At 45.8% G+C, this 23,348-nt stretch overlaps 9 protein-coding genes across 9 annotated transcripts in view; 6 read left to right on the top strand and 3 right to left on the bottom strand.

Moving 5' to 3' along the window:
• Nucleotides 1-2,876, bottom strand: part of AGABI2DRAFT_176307 (hypothetical protein) — a gene marked incomplete at its 5' end in the record, with an annotated part of 5,019 nt that extends 2,143 nt beyond the window's left edge. The window contains 5 exons of the mRNA XM_006454886.1: nt 38-901; nt 959-1,079; nt 1,128-1,822; nt 1,876-2,745; nt 2,774-2,876. Coding sequence (XP_006454949.1) covers nt 38-901; nt 959-1,079; nt 1,128-1,822; nt 1,876-2,745; nt 2,774-2,876 — 2,653 coding nt within the window. The remainder of the gene's footprint in view (nt 1-37; nt 902-958; nt 1,080-1,127; nt 1,823-1,875; nt 2,746-2,773) is intronic.
• A 433-nt stretch (nt 2,877-3,309) lies between these two features.
• On the top strand, nt 3,310-4,521 carry AGABI2DRAFT_182852 (hypothetical protein; the record flags this gene model as incomplete). Its single annotated transcript, XM_006454887.1, has 5 exons — nt 3,310-3,641; nt 3,692-3,809; nt 3,860-3,952; nt 4,004-4,097; nt 4,147-4,521. 5 exons carry the CDS (start codon nt 3,310-3,312, stop codon nt 4,179-4,181), a joined length of 672 nt encoding a protein of 223 aa, XP_006454950.1. The 3' UTR covers nt 4,182-4,521.
• Nucleotides 4,522-5,627: 1,106 nt separating this feature from the next.
• AGABI2DRAFT_190121 (hypothetical protein) lies at nt 5,628-7,317 on the top strand. Its single transcript, XM_006454888.1, has 8 exons — nt 5,628-5,736; nt 5,817-5,827; nt 5,891-5,952; nt 6,032-6,157; nt 6,226-6,260; nt 6,324-6,448; nt 6,499-6,866; nt 6,923-7,317. The coding sequence occupies exons 1-8, from the start codon at nt 5,649-5,651 to the stop codon at nt 6,990-6,992; spliced, it is 885 nt and encodes a 294-aa protein (XP_006454951.1). The 5' UTR covers nt 5,628-5,648; the 3' UTR covers nt 6,993-7,317.
• Nucleotides 7,318-8,885: 1,568 nt separating this feature from the next.
• AGABI2DRAFT_190122 (hypothetical protein) lies at nt 8,886-10,495 on the top strand. The gene is made up of 7 exons (XM_006454889.1): nt 8,886-9,131; nt 9,187-9,537; nt 9,604-9,818; nt 9,891-9,957; nt 10,009-10,070; nt 10,119-10,174; nt 10,233-10,495. Exons 3-7 carry the CDS (start codon nt 9,758-9,760, stop codon nt 10,314-10,316), a joined length of 330 nt encoding a protein of 109 aa, XP_006454952.1. The 5' UTR covers nt 8,886-9,131; nt 9,187-9,537; nt 9,604-9,757; the 3' UTR covers nt 10,317-10,495.
• Nucleotides 10,496-12,959: 2,464 nt separating this feature from the next.
• AGABI2DRAFT_190123 (hypothetical protein) lies at nt 12,960-13,769 on the top strand. The gene is made up of 6 exons (XM_006454890.1): nt 12,960-13,039; nt 13,095-13,152; nt 13,220-13,286; nt 13,346-13,404; nt 13,460-13,515; nt 13,571-13,769. Exons 1-6 carry the CDS (start codon nt 13,037-13,039, stop codon nt 13,652-13,654), a joined length of 327 nt encoding a protein of 108 aa, XP_006454953.1. The 5' UTR covers nt 12,960-13,036; the 3' UTR covers nt 13,655-13,769.
• Nucleotides 13,770-14,163: 394 nt separating this feature from the next.
• On the bottom strand, nt 14,164-15,648 carry AGABI2DRAFT_190125 (hypothetical protein). Its single transcript, XM_006454891.1, has 4 exons — nt 15,080-15,648; nt 14,773-15,017; nt 14,492-14,721; nt 14,164-14,430 (listed from the first exon to the last, which is right to left on the bottom strand). The coding sequence occupies exons 1-3, from the start codon at nt 15,636-15,638 to the stop codon at nt 14,506-14,508; spliced, it is 1,020 nt and encodes a 339-aa protein (XP_006454954.1). The 5' UTR covers nt 15,639-15,648; the 3' UTR covers nt 14,164-14,430; nt 14,492-14,505.
• A 2,958-nt stretch (nt 15,649-18,606) lies between these two features.
• Nucleotides 18,607-19,472, top strand: AGABI2DRAFT_190126 (hypothetical protein). The gene is made up of 6 exons (XM_006454892.1): nt 18,607-18,625; nt 18,690-18,747; nt 18,802-18,868; nt 18,926-18,984; nt 19,039-19,094; nt 19,151-19,472. The coding sequence occupies exons 1-6, from the start codon at nt 18,623-18,625 to the stop codon at nt 19,256-19,258; spliced, it is 351 nt and encodes a 116-aa protein (XP_006454955.1). The 5' UTR covers nt 18,607-18,622; the 3' UTR covers nt 19,259-19,472.
• Nucleotides 19,473-19,588: 116 nt separating this feature from the next.
• On the top strand, nt 19,589-20,426 carry AGABI2DRAFT_61246 (hypothetical protein; the record flags this gene model as incomplete). Its single annotated transcript, XM_006454893.1, has 5 exons — nt 19,589-19,719; nt 19,785-19,929; nt 19,984-20,145; nt 20,208-20,309; nt 20,373-20,426. The coding sequence occupies 5 exons, from the start codon at nt 19,589-19,591 to the stop codon at nt 20,424-20,426; spliced, it is 594 nt and encodes a 197-aa protein (XP_006454956.1).
• A 219-nt stretch (nt 20,427-20,645) lies between these two features.
• On the bottom strand, nt 20,646-23,014 carry AGABI2DRAFT_114727 (hypothetical protein; the record flags this gene model as incomplete). Its single annotated transcript, XM_006454894.1, has 3 exons — nt 20,646-21,547; nt 22,021-22,951; nt 23,006-23,014. 3 exons carry the CDS (start codon nt 23,012-23,014, stop codon nt 20,646-20,648), a joined length of 1,842 nt encoding a protein of 613 aa, XP_006454957.1.
• Between the last annotated feature and the right edge of the window lie 334 nt (nt 23,015-23,348).

Genomic DNA, 23,348 nt, shown 5'->3' on the forward strand with positions numbered 1-23,348 from the left:
CCATCATTCTCAGCATCAGTTATGTCTAAAGAAGCACCAAGCCCCAATTCCGCCAACCTCTCGGAATTTGGCATAGCGAAGAAGATGGCCAGCTGCAACGCGAGATTCAAGAAGACGTCGATGGAGGAGATAGTGATCCCACTCCCGGAAATAGCCCTCAACACGATCTTCAAGGACTCCAACATCATCTGCACCAACGACCTCTTCTCAAACGCCTCCGTCAACCTCCCAAACAATCCCCCCTCCACCCCAAACTTCTTCGGCACAATCACCGGATCCTGCACCCCCAACCTCTTCCTCAACCTCATCTTCAACACATTCTCCACCTCCTCCCTCTTATTCCTCGTATAATGATAAAAGAACGGATTCACTTCATCATAAACTTCATCCTTCAACTCATAAAGTCCCGAATCCGTAGCCGTCTCCGGTGGCTTAAAAGTAGCCACTTGAGAAAGCATACGTTCAAAACACACATCATCCACCAATCGTTCCGCAACCCGTTTCACCAAATCAGAAAAAGTACATGGACCCATAGCGAGCGCATGAACAATCTCTCGTCGTACCGAACCTTCAACCGATAATCTCTGTGCACTGGCATCTTCACTGAGAATCACGATCAACACATATAAAACTTCTTCGACCATACTCGAGAGTTGCTGTGGTTCGAATATGTCATGTGTGATTATACCAGAAAAGTAATCGCGGAGACCAAACCGGTCAAGGATGGTGACAAAGATGATATCGGGGTCCATGAGGATAAGCGAAGTCTGCAGGATATAAAGATCTTGATCATAGCATAACTCGCGAAGCATATAATCCCGGTAATGCAACAGCTGACCACGGACAGCAAACCCGTTCCGTACCCACAATCCCGTCCGAATTTGCGCAACCATAGCAAGCACTAGTAAAGAAAGAATTAGCTGCTTGCTCACTAAAACTGACTGCGTGCAAAACTCACCTCGAAGAGGAAAATCAACAATCGTCAAAACCGCCTGCTCAGTCGCCCTTTCCAAAAACACACCTCTCAAATCTTCACACCCAACCTCAGTCAACGCCTCCGGACTCAACAATTGCGTATGCTTCAACAACTCCGCAAGTAACCAATGCAACGAATGATGAAAACTAACCCAACCCTCCAACACATCAAACTTGACAATATTATACGAACTCTCCCCAAACTCGACTCTATGAAACGTCGTCGATGTAAACTTGGCTTTATCAAGTCTATCTTCTGCAAGTGTGACCACTAGGAGTATAACATGGATGACATGTCGAATAGCAGTGACCAATTGCGACGCATTAGCTTTGACAAAAGCTTCACCAAAAACTTTGATGACGCGCGACAAGGAAAGTGTGACATTAAACACAGATATCCAAGCATCCGTCTCATATTCAACATGATTCGTCACCGCGCGTTTGTTCGGATTGACACACATGAACAGCTGACACGTCTTGGCGAATTGGACAATAAAATCCCGATTACGAGCGATCATTTCCTGCACGGGTTCTGTATGGCATAGATATCGCAAGTCACTGAATACGGGCATGAAGCGTTTGGATTTGAAAGGATAAGACTCTACGTCCAGTGGACCCGTGTATGATGTTTGATATTGTATATGTTTTTCCGCTATTTGGTTGGTGAAAAAGGAAGAGATGATGTTGAGGAGACGAGATATAAGGCCGTGGTTTTTGACGATATGACCAGCGACGGATGGCGAGGTGAAGAGCTGAAGGGCAAAGTATTTGATCGAGGTTTCCGCTTCACGGTCAACGAGGAGGTAGGCATCTATAACTCTGTGATAGACATTCGCAAAATGTCCAGCTAAAAAGCGAATAAGTCTTCATTGTAACAATGAACTTGGTCCAAAAACGTACCAATTGCCAGTTTGTGATTGAGGCTCAAAGCTGTCACAGTCGCATACACCTCCTTCATGTACAATCGTGGTTTCTTCCATAATCGTGTGTGATACAGAAACAAGGCGTCGATCCTGGCTGGACTGGGATCGTTGATGTAAAGAGGTGAGCGCGTATTGATCGGGTATCCCATCTCCTTTCGCCGATGCGAGAGCAGTTCTGCGGCAATAATCTCTTTGATCACCATTGCATCGCCGTCAACATGACATTTTGTCAAATCCGCAAGCCATTCGATTAATACCGACACGACTTGTTCACAGAACGTATCAAATGCGCGGCGTATGGTGACCCCCAAATCAATTTGCGCAATCGACATGGCCATTTCATAAAGTTTAGGCACGTTGGTGTTCATATCAATAATCTCTCGGCCTATATCGTCAATTTTCTGAATGACTTCAAGTGACTCTTCCCGTGTCCTATTGGTGAGATCACAGAGCATTTTGATAAGTTCGTCATAACAGTGTTTATCATCATTCCAGACGACGACACAATACTGATCTTTGGTCATCGGATCTGCAGTAGGCTGCAATCGTAGGTCACCCTCTGCAATCGGGGGACCAGGTTCGTCCGGAGAATAATCCATCGTATCAAGAATGTAATCCAACGCAAAGCCGATGGTTCGATGCATCATGGCTCGAAGGTCGTCAGGGATTTGAACACGGAAAGGATAATTTGGGACGGGAGGGATATCGCGAGGCATAGGCCGTGATGCGACGCGGGGACCAGCTTTGAAAACCTCTGCTGGTTCTTCGGGGTAGGGTGATGGGGGATGATGGGGACAGCCTAGGGAATTCCGCCAAGCCTCTTCGTCGCCACAGTCGCAGGTTCCGCCTGGTTGTTGAGCGATGAAGAAGCTCACGTTGTGATCTGAGTGATCTGTGGCATGAAAACATCTTGCACAGAGCACACAGCTGTCGTCGAGCGAACAGTCCCTTTGATAAGACAGTCAGCAACACAGACATGGAGGAGACAACAGGAGAGACGCACTTGCACCGGAAGCAGCATTCTCCCTTTTTGAAGATATACGTACAGGGTCGTCCAGGAATCACTGCTTCCGCTTTCTCTTTCCAAGTCACTGGGGCAGTCGCGGCAACCGAGGCCTGATATTCCGACAAAAGCATATACTGAGGCAGTTTTCCAGATCCTCCAAGAAACAAATGTGGATGGTTGCCCATGAAACTCGAATAGAGTTTTGCGAGGATCTCAGCTCGCGCAGCCGGAGTAAAAACATATTTGCGCGAGCCGGGCATGACCTCGAGGGCGAAGCGAAGGTCTGCGAGTTGGTCTTGCTGTGGCTGGTGGGTGCTCGCCTGCGGTCTGCGCATGGTGGGCAAGATGGCGGCCAAGGCGGACATCGTCACTCAACACAAGATCATCTGCTTATGTCATCCTACCATGGCTGCCCTCTCAGAACCTCCTCAGGCTTTCGTCGACGGCGCCGCTCTCGACTACTTCATGATGGAGATGGTGACCACCCTCAAGGCCTCGGCAGCAGTCGCAACAGCCCGCGCAAAGAAAATCGAGCAGGAGATGGTCGAGGCCGGCCTCGTACCTCCATCCATACCCGCTCCTCCTCCCCTGCCACTGAAGAAAGAGTCAGCCAGAGACAGCGTCACCAGTCTCACATCCAAGAGCGGAAGCAAAGCTGTAGTGGACGAGGACGAAGAGGCACTCAGATCCCGGCTCGAGTATATCGGCTCTCATGTCGGTGCAAACATCACAGAAAAGTACTCTCTCCTATACCTCTTGCCTCACGTATACTTATTCGACTTTTTAGACTATGTCGCGATCGAGGAATGTTTTCTGACACGCTTGACATCATCAAATTCATTTGCAAAGACATCTGGGCCACGTTTTGGGATAAACAAGTTGATAATCTACGAACAAATCACAGAGTATGCACCACACACAGTTTGCGAGACTGGTCTTCTGACCATCCCATCAGGGAATCTACGTCCTGCAAGACAATCAGTTCAAACCTGTGACACGACTCTCATCTTGGGAAGGCCGACCAGAAGCCATTCGACGAGCCAAGATCGTAAGTCTTCCCCCTTCATTGTTTCCCACATGTATCTTGATTGTTGTCTAGTATGCGGCCATGCCTGCAGGTGTCATCAAAGGTGCTCTATCTCGACTAGGCTATAATGCCACCGTGACAGCAGAAATCACCTCTCTACCTCAATGTAGGTCGTCTTATTCTTATCCCTTGCCCCATATCTAATCTCAGCATAGGTACATTCCAGATCAAACTACCCAAGAACACTTGACCAAACGACTACGTCGACAAGATACGCACTGTATCCTCGGACAATATACTCCCGAGATGGAATCTCGCTAGGTGACGATTTCACGCGCTCGCATGCTTCCTGCTGCGGTAGCGTCGTGTGGAGGTCATTTCACAGTAGCCAGAGGATTCGATTAACGCTACCTTTCTTCAATGCACCTCTGTATTATATACTTACCGAGCGCAGTGTTCGTTTCCAATCTCGGGACTCACTAATCCCGCTATTTGAACATGCTCACTTTCGTACTTCCCAATGAAAGTACCTGCATCGAATAAATTGTTGGAAATAACAATCTCCTTTCCCAAGTCCGAACCTTGGACGTACCAAACTCGGCTCGAAATACCGTATCATGGCATTTTTACAATTCCTACAACTATCTCCAACTTGACTACGAGTCTACGACGTAAGATGAAACTACGGAACTCACTCACACTCGATGCGGGCAACATCACATGATGAAAGTGTGATGAAAACGTGACTAAAACCCCTTTTTAATCGAAACATATTCGGGGCATCCTCAAGTTTGAGGGCACGTCAGATTTCTTAACAAGAGAACATGCTAGAAGCTTTACTGCATGTTCTCTCGTTAACAATTTTGAGATAACTGTTGAATCGAGTGAGCCCGGAATATCTTTGTGATTAAAACTATGTTTTTTATTGTTTGGTCCGTCGCTACTCCTGGATCCTTGCCCGACCGAAATGAAGGCGTGTACTCGCAAAGCAAAGAGACCAAATACTACAATCCAATTAAAATCTGTATCTGCCACAGCTTCTAAGCTCAATTAGGTTTATTGATACAAACTGAAAGGGTTTGACAGGTGCTCAGGCTGCCTGGGCCTGCAAGGGGATATCGCGGCCCAGAAAAATCCCCGATTTCTATTTTTTTCTGAACTTGAGAATGCCGACGGCACACAGAAAACTCCTAGAGGACTTTCATGAACTAGATAATTTCATGGCACTACAGATATTTTACCCGAGCATGACATTGATTTATAATATGGTCACAATGGTCACACATCATGTGATGTTGCCCGCATCTATTGAATTCTACCTTAGATTATTTACCTTATGGTCTACAAGATCCTTGTGATTGAACAATACGGCCGTTGCGACGTCAGTGGGCAAGTAATCTAATAAAATTTCTTTCACTGCCTTTGACTGCTAGCAATGGCCATCAAAGTCCAGACGATGTTACTATCATGAGGATACATTACTTTAACTAACATCACCTGGAACCTTAGATATCGTCATTGAATCATTCTGGCAGCTCTTTGTTGTGAAATTTCAAAGAATTGAAGCGTGGGTTGCCCAACCGGTGATGCCCATTCAATCACACCAACCTGAACCGGTAATCATCAGAACCGATATAGCCGCGTACCGCTCTCTTATAAACTCTGTCTCATTTCAGCAAATGCGGTTATTCAGTGTAACTTCTCCGCCACCACGTCAATGTCAGATCGTCTCTCCCAGGTTTCCGGACACATTTCGAATACACATGCCAGAGGTCTACTCTCTGGCGAGGTCGCCATAATCACGGGTGCGTGTCGCGAGTTCCCACATTGAAATCGGCCCGAGGCCTAGAACTCACCTCCACGATTGCGAATGTGCTTTGTACAGGTGCTGGTCAGGTATGTCTTGTCTCGCTTAAAGTAATTCTGTACCCAGGAACATTGAAATACCAAACAAAAAAGGGTATTGGCAGGAGTGCTGCTATTCTGTTCGCTAAAGAAGGTGCTAAAGTTGTAATCAGCGAGTAAGCCACTGTATTTTAATATTCGGCTTTTTCATTCCGTTCTCTAACGTGCGCAAAAACCCTTTTTTATTTAATTTAGCATTGACGAGAAGCGCCTTGAGACTGTGGTGAACGAGATCCAGGCTTTTGGTGGAGAAGTATTGGCGGTTGCCGGTGATGTTGGTGCAGATGATTTTCCAAAGAAGATTGTCGATGCTACGGTTCAGTGCGTATTCATGTTACTAATTGTGATCCTTTGGACTCGGGTTTTTCTCAACCTCTAGCGTTACGCAGGAAATTTAACAAAATTAATCATATCGTCAATAACGGTAAGTGGCGGTTTCGAATTTTCGGCAACGGAAGTCCTTACCGAGAGTGGCTTTTTTTTTTAGCTGGCTTCACATATGACAAAATGCTTCATACTACGCCTGATGATGCTTTTGATATCATTCAGAGAATACACGTCCGCGCTCCTTTCAGACTCATTCGTCAAGCGGCTCCTTATTTCCGTGTCAAGGTACACCCATCTCTTCCTCCAAGATTTTTAGTGACTTACGATCTTTTAAGGGAGACAAACGCGAGAATCGCTCTATCATAAACGTCTCTTCGACGAGTGGACTTCATGGGAATGTGGGTCAGATCAACTACGCAGCAGCAAAGGCCGCAGTCCTCGGTCTAACCAAAACAATCGCCAAAGAATGGGGTCCCTTTGGCGTTCGAGCCAACACCATAGCTTTTGGTCTCATTCATACAAGATTAACTGCCTCAAAGGAGGCAGGCGTGACAATTGAAATCGAAGGAAAGAAGGTTGCGTTGGGTGTTCCTGGAGCACCGAGACCTACTGGACAGTCCACGCAACAGAACCCGGAAGCCTATCCCTTGATACCTTTAAGGAGGGGTGGGTCGACAGACGAAGCCGCTTCAGCCATGCTTTTGTGAGTGGTTACCCATATTAAGCTTGATACTCACAGGGATCTAATCGGCATGTTAGCCTTGCTTCATCTTTGGCTTCATATGTAACCGGACACACCCTTGAAGTTACTGGTGGTGCTGGTATCTGAGTCCATATTGAAGGAAACACCCGGTTTCGTACCCTTTTTTAGAATGTTCATCACGGAATTTTTTTTCTGCTGCTGGACCTGAGCAGGGCTTAAACAGGAGTGTAGCCTGTAAGAAGATCCTTGATCTGTGGCGCTAATTCAGTATCTGATATGATATGTGCAAGTTCTTTGTGTCGTAAGTGACGCATGATGCATGATCATGATGCATGATGGTCTACAGGTCCACCGGTCACCAAGGACCCGCGAAGTGCTGCAAGTGCTGATTTTAGCACTGACAGAGAGTGTGTAAACCTGCGCAGGCTCGAGTAACAGGCAAGGATTAACCTGAAAGATACACATGCTTTTGATCAAATCTAAATGAGAAATGTGTCGAAAACGTTGAGGTGTATGTCCCTTTACCCGCTCAAGTTCACTGACACTAGTACAGATATGACGTTGATGGTCCCACTAGGGTGCACCATTCCGGTCCGAAGACCAATAGTACCTGAATACCTGCAGTTCTCATAGTCTTATCTTGTCCCCTATGACTTAAGTTGGGCTACGTCGGTGAGACTCTGCCGGACGCGCCTATCTACCAGGTCAGCATGACCAGATTTTAATCTCAAAGTCAGCACTTCAGTGGCAAGATCATTTGGGTTTTATGTTTTCGACAGGGAGCCGTCCCTCTCGGACACGGATACGAAAATCTACTTTTGTACCCTACCGTCAACTGGGTTCTAGTGGCTTGGCTCTTTCTTATCTGCATCCCTTTTCATGGTAATGATAGCGTAAAGCTTGTGCATGGGAGATTTCAAATGTGTTGCAACACCGGCTGAAGATCTAGAGCCATGGGCGTAAAGCAGCGTGTTAGTTGCGAGGTTTCTATGCTTATACGTTTTCTTTCAATGACGGGCATGTGTTTATCGTATGACAATATTAAATTCATATTGAGTGCAATGCAGTGTCTAGACTCATCCACGGACAGGCGATTAGCGATCTTATGTCATTTACTGGAGAGCGACCCTGGGGCGAACCACGGACATATCTCACGCTGCGCGCTTCAATGACCTGGGACTCATTAATAACATTAATGGTCTACCACTCACTTTTTAAGATTTGAGTTTTGAGTTTTTTCGTGCCGGGGGCGTCCATAAATATCGTTTTTTTGTTTCCGTCGTTTCTGCTCCTCGGATCTCTCGGCTCCCGGGTTCATACTTAGACTAAAGTACTATTGAAGAAGGTTACTTCAAACCTGATCTGGTAGCACGAAATCCTGGTTTGCACTTGGGACTCATTTTCTTTCTGAACTGTTTTTGGTTCAGTAGGGCAGCGAAGAAGGCGGGTGTATGCTGAGGCGGAGATGGAGATCCTAGATTGAACAGATTGAAAGCCCTTTGTTTCCTTCGTTCCGAATCCCGCGAAAAAAAAGAGCGATGGAAAGGAGATGACAAAGTCGCCGTGCTATAGAGGGTCGAGTCCACAGCCCACAAAACCCTGAGTCATGAAGGAACCTGTGCAATGAAGGTAAGTAGTAATTATCTCAGGGATCAATAACAATTAAAAGTAGGAACGAAGCCACTGAGCCGTATCACAGCTGTATCTGGGATTCAAAAACCCACACTGACCTGAGTTTCGGCGGTTATTTGGAGTCGCTGAGTCTTTGAAAACATGAGGCCAAGTTAGGCTCTTGCCGAAAAGTTATGGTCGTGGGACGGACAATGCTTCGGAGAACGAACATGGACCTTGCGATTACTTATTGCAGTGTCCACTGCCTACTAGCACCCTGACATTTGTCGAACCCTTCACAACACCTATGCGCAGTCCGAAGTTCTATTGCTGAGCTATCCATCACAGTATGTTTGCCGCTTCCTATCTCCTGAAGTTTCAAAATCACTTTCCTGACAGACAGCGAAGTGGGAAAGCAAAAACAAATTAGCAACTCATCTTGACATTAACTCGATGGGATTAACTCGATCGTCTGGAAACGCCGAGTAGTAGTACATCCCCCAAATGTCATTCATTCGCGAATCCCTTTCTCGCACCAATTCAGAAAACAAAAGAAGGAATGGACCTCCCATTGTAGGATTGCGGAGGAAAAAAGTTGGCGATAACAAGATGGGACACTGCTCCAATGCCTCGCGATCGACTTTCGATATTGAGGTACATTTGCAAGCGGTTTCAATTCAAGCGCTCGGATATCAACGCTATCAATTAGAGCAGGGACTGTCTCCGCGTAAAGAGGAAAATCAGCGCCCCAGAAGTTATGGCGCCGACGAATAGATGCTGGACGATTCGGCTATCTGTTCTTTCAGCATCGTGTTAGAGAGGGGGGTCAAGAAAACGGGGTACAGAAAGAATATTCCACCGAATATGGCAAGAAAATCATCGCGGACTTTACAGCGTACTATCGGGTATGGGAACCCCTCGTTGCGAACTTATCCTCATTTCCGGGTTTCCGAAATTTCAAGCTGGGAGAGAGACACAATTATGCAGCCTTCGGGTACATGGAGGGCCGTTGTTGTGGGCGGCAGGTGACTTATGGAGTAGGTAAAGGGATGACTATTCAGTAAGCATCGATATCGATAACATCTTAATGCACGAGTCTGCGAGCCTTAATTCGCCAGCTTGTCAGGACACTTATCCCACTCACCGATAGATCTCTACGATCAAGATCTACTGGACCACTTCTATAAATGGTCGCTGGTCCTTCGGTATTTCTTACTTCACCAGAGCCTTTACTTACTTTCAAATTCTCCTTGTCTTTCTAATTCTTCTTCGTCGTCAACATGGGCGTACAAGTCTTCTCTACACATCCTGGTGATGGTAGGACATTTCCCCGCGCAGGAAGTACGTCCATTATTCCTATTTATCGTGTCGGAAGACTTGTTCTTAACTGCTGTTCTCGAATGCTATTACTAGACTGTGTCAAGATCAATTATACAGGTACTCTCCTCGACGGAAAGAAGTTCGATTCCAGCCATGACCGGTGAGACCATCTTCGCTACAGATGAACGTACTTCTCTTATTCTCATTCAAGTGGTAATGGCCCTTTTCTGACCCAGATTGGCGTTGGCAAAGTTATACGCGGATGGGATGAAGGTATGTTATTCCGCTTTACTCGTGTATCCTATTGCTCATATGTTTTAGGCATCTGCAAGCTTTCAAAGGGGGAAAAGGCACTTTTGATTGTTACGCCCGACTATGTACGCTCTTCCTCCTCCCGAAGTTTCGTTTACAGCATAATGACGTTAAAACGCTCAGGGCTATGGTTCTCGGGGTTTCCCGCCCTTCATTCCTCCCAACGCAACTCTCAGGTTCGAGGTGGAACTTATAGATGTTTTGTAGATTGTTTTCTCCGGCTAAAATTTTTGGACATGATAGACACAGTGCATTTTTTTTCTTTCCTTCACTTAATCCACTTGTTGGGCTTCGGGCAGGTGTCAGGCACCTCTTCTATGTCTTGGACTTCCGCATTATCTCGTTGATGAATCGTCTCATGACCATGTCTTTCATATCATAATACCATCCCGTGTTTCCCATTATGCATACGTTTCAGTATTCTTCTTGGGCGAACAATACGTCTTTTTGTTAGACCGTTTTAGATAAATGAAAATGCGCTCTCTTACATATATAGTAAGAAAAGCCACATTCGATCTCGGCCAAGATATTTCCGTAAGCATCTTGGCCCATATCTAAAAAATGGTAACTTACCCGGAGTTGACTGTTGACATCATTATTGGTACCAAGAACCCAGGCAGGTTGAGTTCTCCAACGATTTGGCGATTGAAGGACAAACCGCAGCCAGTCATTCTTTCAACGAGTGCAGTAGATCATGTAATCATGGATGCTATGCTGATTGCAAAGAGGTGGACATGATTAAACGTGCCCACAAGAACAAAATGTTCAATGTCAATCATTAGGTTCAAGATCGGCATTGAACGTGTAAAGCTAGTGGCCGATACTGATGACATCGGCTAGACATCTCCGTCAGCTCGTTCAAGACAGAAACGATCAAAACCCCAGAATTCTCGAGATCTTCGGGGTTAACAGCCAATAGAAAGTGATAGGCGAATGTTCCATTGAGGTATTTCCTGTCCTGTATTGTCAGTGATTAATCTCATGACATAAAACATATGTCTAAGCCATCTTATTCTCGCTAGCCTGATAGCTGATAACAGGATAGTCGAAGGCTATTTGCTGTGGCACGAGTGCCATGCATGGCGCAGTGGACTTGAAACCAGCTAAAGTACTAGTATGACGGTAGCGCTTCATGTTTCGGACAATGGAGTGTTTGGCCTCTGTCACGGACTATGGCTCGGGAATGCCCGTTAGAATGAATGAGAGCACTTGAGATAGTAGATCTGCTCGGTTGAGCCTTTATCGGCTTCTAGAATGAAGAGAATAAAGATGACATGCTTAAAGCCGGCGGTCCTCCTTCAACTAGCAACCCCAGATTGCGTCGAAATCCGCAACGGATGAAGTTACCAGCTGATAGTTTTCAATTGGGTGATCAACTGCATGGAGGGATAAATATGAAAATACCGTGACGTACCGCGGTTTTCATGGAATATCATATGTCAAGGATGAGGTGAAGCGGCATAAGTTTCTCTAATATCAAACGATCTGAGCGATCATTATACAAAACTGGGAAGCAGATACCATGTTCGGCGCACCAGTATTGTCCCCGTTTATATCGCCATGTAGTAGTTAGTGGAGTTATCTTAGAACCCTCGGACGACAGGAAGCTCGACATATCGACAAGAGGTTATCATCATGATCATAATGATTATAAAAGAGAGAAGCACCGACAATATAGGTGTTTAAGGGCACAGATTTATCTAAGATCGGACTCCGAGTCTATCTATTCAATCAGCCCCTGTCTGGGCGAGTGGATCGTCGCTTGCTCTCAATGAATCAAGCCTTCTTCCATCCATCCCGTGTTCTTAAGATTACAGCCACTTTAGGTACCCAATGCACGGCTCTCGAATTGAACACTGAGTGTAAGGATTTTATCAATCAGTACGAATAAGGTTTTACACAACTGGTTGCAGGACGGTTTCGCGAAGTTTCGAAGGTTTGAGGGGAGAAGACCGTCACCCAATCTAGTCACTACAAAAGATTCCGAACATGATGTGATTACACATGAAGCCTTGGAAGCATTTTTAGTGTCAAATGACTTGACAGAAGCTTCGGAGCGCTCAGGTGAACATGCAAATGAGATATAAATAAACATACACTTTGTATGATTGAGTAATCCATTTGACTGATAAGTATGACACTAGGCCTGATTCCTATTTCCTATTTATACACCGAATGCGTATTCCGTGCTTTTCCATCTCTTCACTTTTGCGTAATAGTATGAGGGAGTCATATCGAGTATGACTGCGACGATCTAGAGCAGAAATAGAGCGAAGCAAGTCCAATTTCGGGAATTAGTAGGTGGGGCTCCACAGCAGGATTCGAGTTGACGTTGGGTGTGGCAGTCAGACAGTACAAGACGCGAATCGTCTATCTTCGGTAAGTATGCATACCACATTAGCTTTAACAAGATTCCCACCGTGGGTTCTGAATTTTCGCCGAGGAGATGGCAAATGAATCACTGAACTGATCACTCTCGATCGTGACGAGAATGAAAGATATAGTAACCTCAAAGCCTCAAGGCCATTAGATAGAGTGTCTGCTTTCAATACTGTTACTTAGGCTACGCGCGTGTCATGTCATATATTTCCGCTGCGTCTTGCTAGCCAAGATCGGGACGATCGTGGGGTAGACAGGAATGGTAGTGATTATCTGATATCGATTAACTGTACTAGTTCATCGGACCCGTTGAGTTCTACATGGAAAAAGGAAATAGGCTCGAATCATCAAATGAGAATAGGATTTTTGATAGGATGGCATGTTGCATTGTTAAGATCCCGGAAAGTTGTGCTTCTGCGAGAGAGTTAGATCGTAGCAGAGTATAAATACTATCGGGTTAGCTATCGATAGCTCTTCGCGGAGATCGATTACTTTGTCTCAAACCTTCCATTCTACTCTCATCACCTTTCCCTCGTCTCTATCTAGCTATGGTTTGACATCTGCTTTGTTCCATGACTCCAAGCATTGATATAAGGAGTGATATAGGGCGTGAATATCGAAACGATCAAACCTGGAAACGGAGTTAACTTTCCCAAACCCGGAGGTATGTTTTAGTTGGTTGCCTTTCCCTTCACATCTATCGCTGAACGTTGTATACGACAATTTATTAGACGTAGTCAAGATTCATTACGTTGGAACGTTAAAAGACGGAACCAAATTTGATTCTAGTCGAGATCGGTAAGCATCAGTAGTCGCAAGCCTAGTTGGATTCAATCTTCCGACGCATTTGTGAATAGTGATGAGCCATTCGAAACCCAGATCGGTGTCGGAAAAGTCATCAAAGGTTGGGATGAAGGTAACAATTATTCGAAGACAGTGGAAATCTATTGGCAATGACCAATGTTCTATAGGCGTTCCGAAGCTTTCTCTCAATCAGGTCGCTAAGTTCACCATTAGTCCAGACTATGTGAGTTTCGACTTCGATTTCTCAGCCGAGCCACACAACGAATTGTTATTGCTAGGGTTATGGCGAGAAAGGCTACCCACCTATAATCCCAAAGAATTCGACCTTGATCTTCGAAGTGGAGCTATTAAAAATCAATTAGATACATCTGTCTGTTCAAGTAGTCGCCTCGAGCTCTAGGATTGGTGGATTGAGGACGATTAATTTCAATCTTCGAATAAAGTTGGGTTCCTTCCGGCGTCAGATGTTCGCAGGTGTTATATTTAGTTTGCGCCAATGCTCGCAAGTGCAACGTAAAATAATGCAGTCGGCCTATATGTTAGGTATACTTTCGTTCCCAACATTCATATAGATAAATTGAATCATAATATGACACCTACATTCATCGTATACAAGCACCAGGAAAAAGCGCACAATATCATTTGTTTTGGAACGTCTGCTTTGCAAACCTAAAGTAGAAATGCCCAAAAATCCTGCAATGTTTTGGAGGACGAAAACGAGTGTTCAAAGCATATTGTTTCTATATTGTATCAGTTAGGCTAGAGGACGAGGAAGACCGAGGAGGTGCCAAGGTGTTGGTGAAAGAAGAAATTCTTAGCCATGGACACGTTCATGATGCTTAAGGGTACAGCAAACCAGTAGCAAACTGCCAATTGGCGCCCAGGGTCGAGCAACGTGGTTTACGTTACCTTGAAAGGTGATATATATGAAGCCAACAAGAGTAGGCAGTCACTACCTGGAAGGAGAAATCCTCCTTACTGTAGCTGCGTATTCAATGTGGAGTATACGATCTCCGAACTGCCCAGGACTGCCTCGGACATCTGCCACACATCCTTCCCTCGGCGAAGAATATTGATATTGACACGGCTGGAATCGGATGCATGTTTTTCATCACAATCCCGAGCATGGTTTCAAGTCTTCTGAGCCGAAAAACGATTATAAGATTTTTCTAGGGATCGACCAATTAAATTATACGTACACGAAGGGCGATGCTCATAGGAAACTTCCTCCTTTACCTGACCCGAATCGTTCACCGAGTCCCTTGGCTTCTCGGATCATCCGGTTTCGTTTGTGATCATCCATGAGACGTCCGCCGATAGACATGTCTCGTGAGTGGTCCCAGATAGCTTTCTCTGAATCTTCATCTTCATCACCAGCCTTGCCTTTTGAAGAGTGTTGCTCCACCAGCGATGCTCCTCGGGATTTTTTCTTCAGCAAGTAATCAACAAGAGCCTGGAGATGCATAGAGAAGAGACCCACGGTATATTCATCAACACCTCTCCTAATCATTTCTTCTTCTCGTTTACTTCGCTTACGATCTGAGGTACCACCAAGGACTTCCTCATTCGCAACGTCGACAGCACGTCTCTTCTTTCCTGTCACTTCATCGGCTATCCTCTGCTGCCTCTCCGCAGGCGTTTCAGTCCATAAATTGTTATCACCTTTGTTCACTGGACCACTCGACTTCGAAAATTGACGTGCTTTCAATTTCGTTGTGTCCAATTCTATTTTATATGGATTTCAGTAGACTGACAAAAGAATTGAAAAGTAAATGCTAGACACGCACTACCAAGGAGATCACTAGAACTTGGCGGGACTAACATCCACTCCTCCCGCTTAAGAGCTTTCGGTTTCTTGGCCAACTCTTCATTCTTTCGCCGTCGTTCCTCTCTTTCCATAAATTCCGTAACAGCATCCTTCTCGTGCATGGGCCGGAGTTCATCAGGTAAAGGTTTGGGACCCACGTCGTCTTCGTCCGAATCTTCATCTAGATATGAGTGTGAAGAACGAGAAGGTAAAGAGGGTCCTAATATGCGGCGTGAAGATTTAGGTGATGAATGAGACGCAGAAGTCGGCCGAGATTGTGAAGGAGATTTGGACTGTGCACCTGCTTGCTGTGCTACAAGTTGTGGCGGTAAAGCTGGCGTGTAGTCATCCTCATCCTCGTCAATTTCGTTTTCTTCCTCGGGTTTCTTCTGTTGCGAAATATCCGCAGGTAATTGAGGTCCAGCAGAAGCAAATTCTTCTGGAATATATGGCCCTATGTCTTCTTTTTCTTCTTCAGCCGGGCCTGTGCTGGAATTGGAATTTCCTAGGAAGTGCGCAGGAATGTCGGGACCTATCATCGCAGTGAACTTGAAAGAGGGATGATTATGTAAGCCAATGTTTCCCTCCCGAGTTTGATTTTGAATGTGAGAGTGGAAACCACCTCGTTTAATCCCTGACCTGACATGGTACTTACTTATCTTGAAGACAGGTACAATGAAAGGGTGAATGCAAGTTTCGCATACAGGCAGGGAGGTCCTTGCCATGCCTTATTCCCCACTATACCGTGTCAATCGGCAGTTCTTTACATCCTCTAACAGGATATGGTACAGGTATACTGGCAAGTCCTTGCCAAGATTGTTCCTTGACTCCAGTCGTTCAATTTCGGGTGTCATTACTCTTCTCCCCATTTTTCCTGTCATTCCATGTCAAAAGTCATGAATTGACTTATTCTACGGCGGGTCTACCGGTCAGTGGCGACTACTCCTCTCCAATTGTCCCCGATAGCCAGTAAGTATCCTAGAACACGTCTCGTATTTTGATGTTTGACGCCTGACCTATTTCAATTAAGCGCAAGTCCCCACCAAGATAACAATGTAGATACATTATCACCGCAGGTCATTGACACGACTCACGAATCCCTGGACACAGCCGAACAACTATCAAAATATTCACAAAATGCCCGAGTGTGAATCGGCAGGGTCCTCGTTGATTTCGGTATGTGCATCGCCATCTACTGAAGAACTCGAGTTCGAGTCGATCACCCAAAACTTGCACGATCGGCGAAACGATCGCGAGACTCCAAGATCGGCGTGAAGATCAAAAGAACGAGCGACAGTTCGGCTAGAAAACCTGGAGATCAGTGATCGAGCGTAGGAGATAGGATGAGAGCGAGAATTGGAAGTAGAACTTATTATCTGGGCGACCGAAATATTCGGTAGACTGTGAGAGATAATACTGTTTTTACCTACTACATGAGGAGTCTCTAAATGAAAAATGGAGACCTCCACCTCGATCCGCGAGGGCCGTAAGTCATAGAAATAAGTAAGAAGAGAGAAAGAGGCGAGGAAACATGAAATTGGTTTGGTAAAATGTGCGAGTAAGGCGCACCACCGGTGATTAAGATGCTAGGTCTAGGCAGGCTCTTACTAACACACCGCCCACAAAGCTACTCGAATCCCGCTAGCTCGATCAATCGCGACATTGGAAATAGTGAGATACTAACCAACAATCAACATGCTATCTTCTCGCCATTCCATGTGACCCTGACCCGAGGTCTCGCTACAAGTTCCTCTAACTCTTCCTTTAGGTGAAGTGGCCAATTTCTGGGTCCATAGTTACGGGAAAGGAAGCTGAGGTGGAAAGAGTGCGTTTCACCAACTCGTCTCTTCTTCTTCATATCCAGAGCAGAACGACAAGTATGATCCCGACTGTGCTCTGTAAAAAGCTCATGACAGGTGTTGATAGTCAGGAATCTAAGATTAGGAAGATGTTGTTCTCTGTGTTCATCTTCCTCTTCATCGTCCGGTGTAAGTGCGAGTAGAGCTTCAGGCATAGAGGTAAATGTAAAGTCATAGAAAGTTAGACTTCGAAGGACGGGAAGGTGGGAATTGAAAAGGTGTTTCCACAAAGACTTCAGTAGGAAAACTCTGGTAAAAGTGAGAGATTGGAGGGTCGCGGATACTTGATGGCAAATCGCGGTGGTAAAACTGAGGTCAAATCGGCCATTTTGGAATTTCTCCAGTTTGAGAGCTTCGAGAGAACGCAGTTGCAGATTTGGCATAGACGAGACGGTTCCGAGCGTCCCTTCAGCTGAACATATTAACGTCTTGAGCTTGTTGAGAGCCAGAGTCTCAGTGAAGGGGATGAGAGGCACGCTAGGTTTGGGGTCGTATAGGCAATCGGTAAGCCTTGGGCATTGATATAGGAGTGCCATCGCAAGGTGTAAAGGCACGTCGTGAATATGAAGAAACTGCACAGAGGGGGGGAGCGTAATCGATTCCAAGTGAGGTAGAGTTAGATGGACCTCTGCGAGAGGGAGGGACCTCAGGTCAAGGCAACAAGTTGAGTCACTTCTCAAAAACAAAGTCTGCAGGGATGACAAAGAAGGGAGCGTTTCTATCAAGTGATAGCCAGGTTGATACACCCTTAGTCCTTTGATTTTCGGCACTGTTTCCGGACAAAAGATTGCAGCAATGAACGGGCTACTGGGGAAATGTTCATCAAGTGAATTAAAGACAGAACTCCGAATCGTAATGTCGAGAGAAGGTGCGTGTGTCGTGCAGTATTGAATCAAGCAAGCAACGGCGTCAAGTGACGTTTCTTCACTAAAGCGACGAAACTCTAACTTTCCCCACAACTTTGATGTTCCCAGTGCCACTTGACGCCAACGAGATGATACAGAGCTCAGAACCATGGCTTCATGAATGTATTTGCGCCTGAAAGTCGGGGTCCACTTCGAGTCAGCGCATTTGCGAAAAATGTATGACAGTATCTCGTTGGGAAGACGATAGATAGGTGAATGGAACTGGTTGGAATAATGGATGATGGTACTTCGCGACTTGTTCAGTTCGTAAATGTGATGGTCGAGTGGGCCTAGTTGACCAACGAGTTCCGTAGATTTGTCGTACGTCGCTTGGTCGAGCTGTTGAATATAGTTGCAGGAGTGCGTAGATGCCATGGTACGATAGTCGTCATTAAATTGGGCGGTCCCGAGCGTGCTCCAACGCAAAGTTAATGTCCGCGCTCGAGGCAGGTGGTTGGAAGTTTAGAACGTCGTGATAATCAGGGACACACAAGTATTTATAAGCCTCGTGCCAATACAAAAACAGAGATTACGATTTATGCTGAATGTCGAGTGCTCACAAAACGAGTACATTTAGTCTCACTTGAATCGTGTTATAATACTAGGCAAATAAACCCCGACAAAATGAAGAAGAAAAGACGACTAGTAGATGAGATCTGAGAACTTTGTCAAAACTGTCTAGGTATTCTAAAATTGGAAATCATATAAAATGGATAAATAGCCCCTGAACGTTATCACTATCATCATCACTACAACATCATGGTTAGTCCACGATACCCTTCTACTACACGATGCCGCTCCTTACGAAACACGAAACTTTACACAGGGTGTCGAAGTGACTTCTATTACCCCCGGAGACGGAAGAACGTTCCCCAAGAAAGGAGGTTAGTTAGTTTCCCCTGCATCTCTGGCGATCAAACTGATAAATTCAACTCAAGACAAGGTCAAGATGCACTACATTGGTACTCTTAAAAGTGGAAAGAAATTTGACTCTAGCAGAGACCGGTGAGCTGCATTCGTTGTTATGTAAATCGTTTACACTGCTCATGTTTATTTTGAAAGAAACAAGCCATTCGAGACCAAGATTGGAGTCGGAGATGTGATCCAGGGGTGGGATGAAGGTATCAGTCATCCCCAAATACCTTTCCGATAAAGGATTCACCAACGATCTTAAGGTGTACCTCAATTATCTCTTGGCCAGAAAGCCAAGTTGACCATCAGCTCTGATTATGTAGGTTAAATCAACCCCCGCTTCCACCTCTTTCGTGATTAACTCTCCGATATTAGGGATATGGCAGTAGGGGCGCTGGGGGTGGCGCCATCCCTCCGAATGCCGACCTCGTGTTTGAGGTCGAACTTTTGGCAATCAACGGTGTCGAGGCTCCCAAGAAGTAGCGATCGATTTTCTAACAAAATTAATTGCCTGCAGTGAACATTTGAACATGGGTACGGGTGATCGTCGGTTCATCGTATCATAAGTTTTCTGTCCTTCCAAGTCAGATCATCCCGTATGAGGGATACTAGTTTATTAGTTTAAAGATACAGAAAAGAGAAATGAAACTTGAATCCCGTCCCCGGTGTTTGTGCATTGGGAACAAGGAGCCAGTGGTGTTGGCCGATTTGATTCATCGTGACGTCATTTCCCCATATGTGCAGTCTATATATGCCCCCCGCGACAAACAACCTCACATCTCCTCTCCCTTCAGAAAGAAAAGAAAATACGATATGGGTGCACCTGCAGACGGATGTTCGACCGCGCCAGGGTATGCTCCCGGAGCTAACAACAATACCGCACTCCAGAATCATGTTGCCTTTTTCGACCGCGACTCTGATGGTATCATCTGGCCAACTGATACGTGAGTGAGACTATCAAACCCAAGGTTCACAGCTACAGGCAAACTCATCATAAATATTTCGATAGGTTCTATGGTCTCAGGGAAATCAACTTCAATTTATTCTGGACCATTGTTGCGGTAATCGTCATTCATGGAGGATTCTCTTATGTGGCATGGGGAACTTGGATTCCGGACCCGTTTTTCCGATTGAAAGTCCGTAATATGCACCGAGTAAGTCAAAGAAAATACCTTTCACGAAATAACAACTTTGAATAAAACCCAAAGGCGAAACACGGTTCCGACACGGAGTCGTACACGACCACAGGAGAATTTGATGAGAAAAGATTCAACTACATCTTTAATATGTATTCTCAACCACCGCACAATGCGCTTTCTTTTCGAGAGGGCGTACATATGCTTCATGGAAACATGGACGCATTTGATCCGGTCGGTGATTCATCAAGCTTGTGAAATAACAATTGCTCATTTACGCTTTTTCCTCTCTTCAGTTCGGTTGGTCCGCAGCTCTGTTTGAGTGGTGGGCTTCTTATTATTTGATATGGCCGAAGGATGGATATGTGAGCAAAGCTGACGTTCGTGCAATCTATGATGTGAGTTTTTGCTTGGGTTTCTCCCCCTATCGTATTCGTTCTGACTGCAGGTTATCCATGTAGGGATCCATCTTCTACAAGATTGCTGGACGAAAGACTCCTAAAGACTCGAATTAGATAGCATGTGGCTCTCAACTATCCAATACTTGATAACTGTTGTTTATAAATATCTATATTTCGAATGGGGTAACATATCTTTCAAGGAAGAATCTGTTTTTAATGGTTAAAATAGTGAGATATTGGTTCGTTTTCCCTGCCGTATACGCTTTCTCTTTCCAACTTCAAAATGCCTTGAATAAGGTGGTGTATTGATACGGAGATACGCCAATACACATCTTAAACCCAGTACATCGTACTTTCTAGCCACTTTTGCAACTGCAATTTTGATTTTAACTCTTCAAGCTCCTCCTGCCTACGTACGTGGATCGCGGCACGATCTTGCTCGTCCAGGAATCCAACACTCGTGAAATCAATCATGACCAAATGCAAGTCGTTGCAATCTATCTTACGAGCTGCCGGACAACCATCTGTGGTGCAGAATTTCGCCTCTGAAACCTCACGCTCTTGCGGCCGTAGGATGATATTCCGGGGATTCATATCATGTAGATCGACCCCACACTCACAAAAATCGAAAAGCAGGTTGAGTGCACTGTCAAGGATGGCATCCCTGTGTCTGGGACATACTCTCTTTGCAGCATGCGGAGGCAAGATGTGGTATAAATCATTTCCCGGCACCTTTTCAAGGAGAATGATATATACCGGTCTGTTGTGCTGCGTGGGGAGCGTCGCGACAAAGAGTCCGTAGAACTGTGCCAATACAGTTCCCTGATAGTGTTTGAGCTTCTCATATGACTTGACCTCGGAATAGACAAGGATGTCGCGGACAAGGAAAGCATCAAAAAATTCGGCATCCTCGCCGCCAAAGAACATAGGATCGAATATCTTGGCAACCAACAGCGAAGGATATTCGGTTTCTGTCGTCTTCGTCGTTTCTCCATCAGGGGAAGACTTTCCCCGGACATGGGCGGTCCAAACGTGGGGGATGCGTCGGGTGCTGGCCGACAACTGCTTTTCGAGAGTGATTGTCAAGGCCGGCGAGGTGGAAGGAAGGACAGGGCGTTCGGCAATGGATTTTTTGTAAATCTCCATCGGCTCGACGTAGCCAATCGCGCTTCTTGGTTTGAAACCCGTTTTATTGGCGGGAATAGGGGGCGGGTTGGATACATGAAGGTGGAGTGCTAGTCCATGATAGTACGTCTCGTGCGGTATCGGGAGTGGGTCATCTATTTCCTAGAAATTCTCCTGTTAAACAGATGATGACAACTGAGTTTCGACTCGACTAGCCTCGTCCATAGGAGTTTGGTGCGTTATGGTTGTCTGTAAGATTGAGAGGAAACAGAATGCCACATTGATCCGGTTGACAAAGTTCCCAAAACGGCCGTGATCGAGATGAGCGGCCCGGGTTCTGTAATGTCTCACGGGGTATTGCCGTCAACCGGATCATTATTGTCTTGCCACATGTTATGGACCAGGTTTGTAGAATCGAACTTGAGTTTTCAGGGCCATGGCCCATCTGATATTCTGGTTAGAATTTCATTGTCATGCGAAGAAAAAAAAATAATACATCAAGAACGCTTTCAAACTTGGTAGTGATATGACAGAGACACATCGATACCCAACTTAAATCGAGGATGATATTTTCAATACTTACCCTCTAGCCATTGTTCCTCCAATAACCTCGATTTTAAATCTTCGACCTGCTCCTGCCTATGTGCGCGGTTCCAGGTGCGATCTTGCTCGTCCATGAACTCAACGCTCTCGAAATCAACCATGACCAAATGCAAGTCGTCGCAGTCTATCTTACGAGTTGCCGGGCAGCTATCTGTGGTACAGAATTGCGCCTCTGAGACCACATGCTTTTGCGGCCGCAAGATGATATTCCTGGGACGCATATCTTCCATTGGATTGACGCCACACTCGCAAAAATCAAAAAGTAGGTTGAGCGCACCCTCGAGGATGGCTTCCTTGTGTTTGAGACATACTCTCTCTGCAACATGCGGAGGCAAAGTGCGGTATAAATCCTTTCCTGGCACCTCTTCTAAGAGAAGAATATATACCGGTCTGTTGCGCTGCGCAGGGAGTGCCGCGACAAAGAGTCCATAGAACTGTGGTATCACAGTTCCCTGAAAATGTTTGAGATCCTCATATGCTTTCACCTCGGTGTAGAGATTGATGTCGCGGACAAGAAAAGCGTCAAATGCATCGGCATCCTTCCCGCCAAAGAACAGGGGATCGAATATCTTGGCAACCAGCAGCGGCGGATATTTCGTTGCCTTTCCATTATGAGAAGGATTTTCCTGGACATGGTCGGTCCAGACATGGGAGATGTGGCTGGAGCTGATCGACAACCGCTTTTCGAGTGTCATGGTCACGGCCGGCGGAGTGGAAGGAAGGACGGTGCGCTCGGCAATGGATTTTTTGTAAAGCTCGATTGGCTCAACATAGTCGGGCTCGCTAGCGTCCTTTATACCCATTCCTTCTAAGTCAGCGGGCTCAAGACTCGGAGGGCTGGATGTATGGAGGTCGAGGACTAGTCCTTTATAATATGTCTCATGGAGGATCGGGAACGGTTCATCTATTTCCTATAGATTCACCAGTTAAACGGATGACGATGACTGGATTTCAGCTCGACCAACCTCGTCCATAAGAGTTTGGAGCGATATGGTTGTCTGTGTAAGAGGAAACAGCGAATGCCACATTGATCCGGTTGACAAAGTTCCCAAATACGGCCGTGATCGAGGTGAGCGGCCCGGGCCCTGTATGTCTCACGGGGTATTGCCGTCAACCGGATCACTATTGTCTTTACGGAACATTCATCCCCCTCATGCCCGCCAATCACATGTGCCTTCACGAAAGTGGCGAACATCGCGTCATCAAACTCAAGGAGCTTTATGAGAAATCCATTACCGAACGTACTGTACTTAGTTACTGGATGTCACACGAGATTTAAATATATTAACCTATAAGGAATAAATGGAT

This window comes from Agaricus bisporus, assembly GCF_000300575.1.
Source record: "Agaricus bisporus var. bisporus H97 unplaced genomic scaffold AGABI2scaffold_1, whole genome shotgun sequence".
Taxonomy (NCBI): Eukaryota; Fungi; Basidiomycota; class Agaricomycetes; order Agaricales; family Agaricaceae; genus Agaricus; species Agaricus bisporus.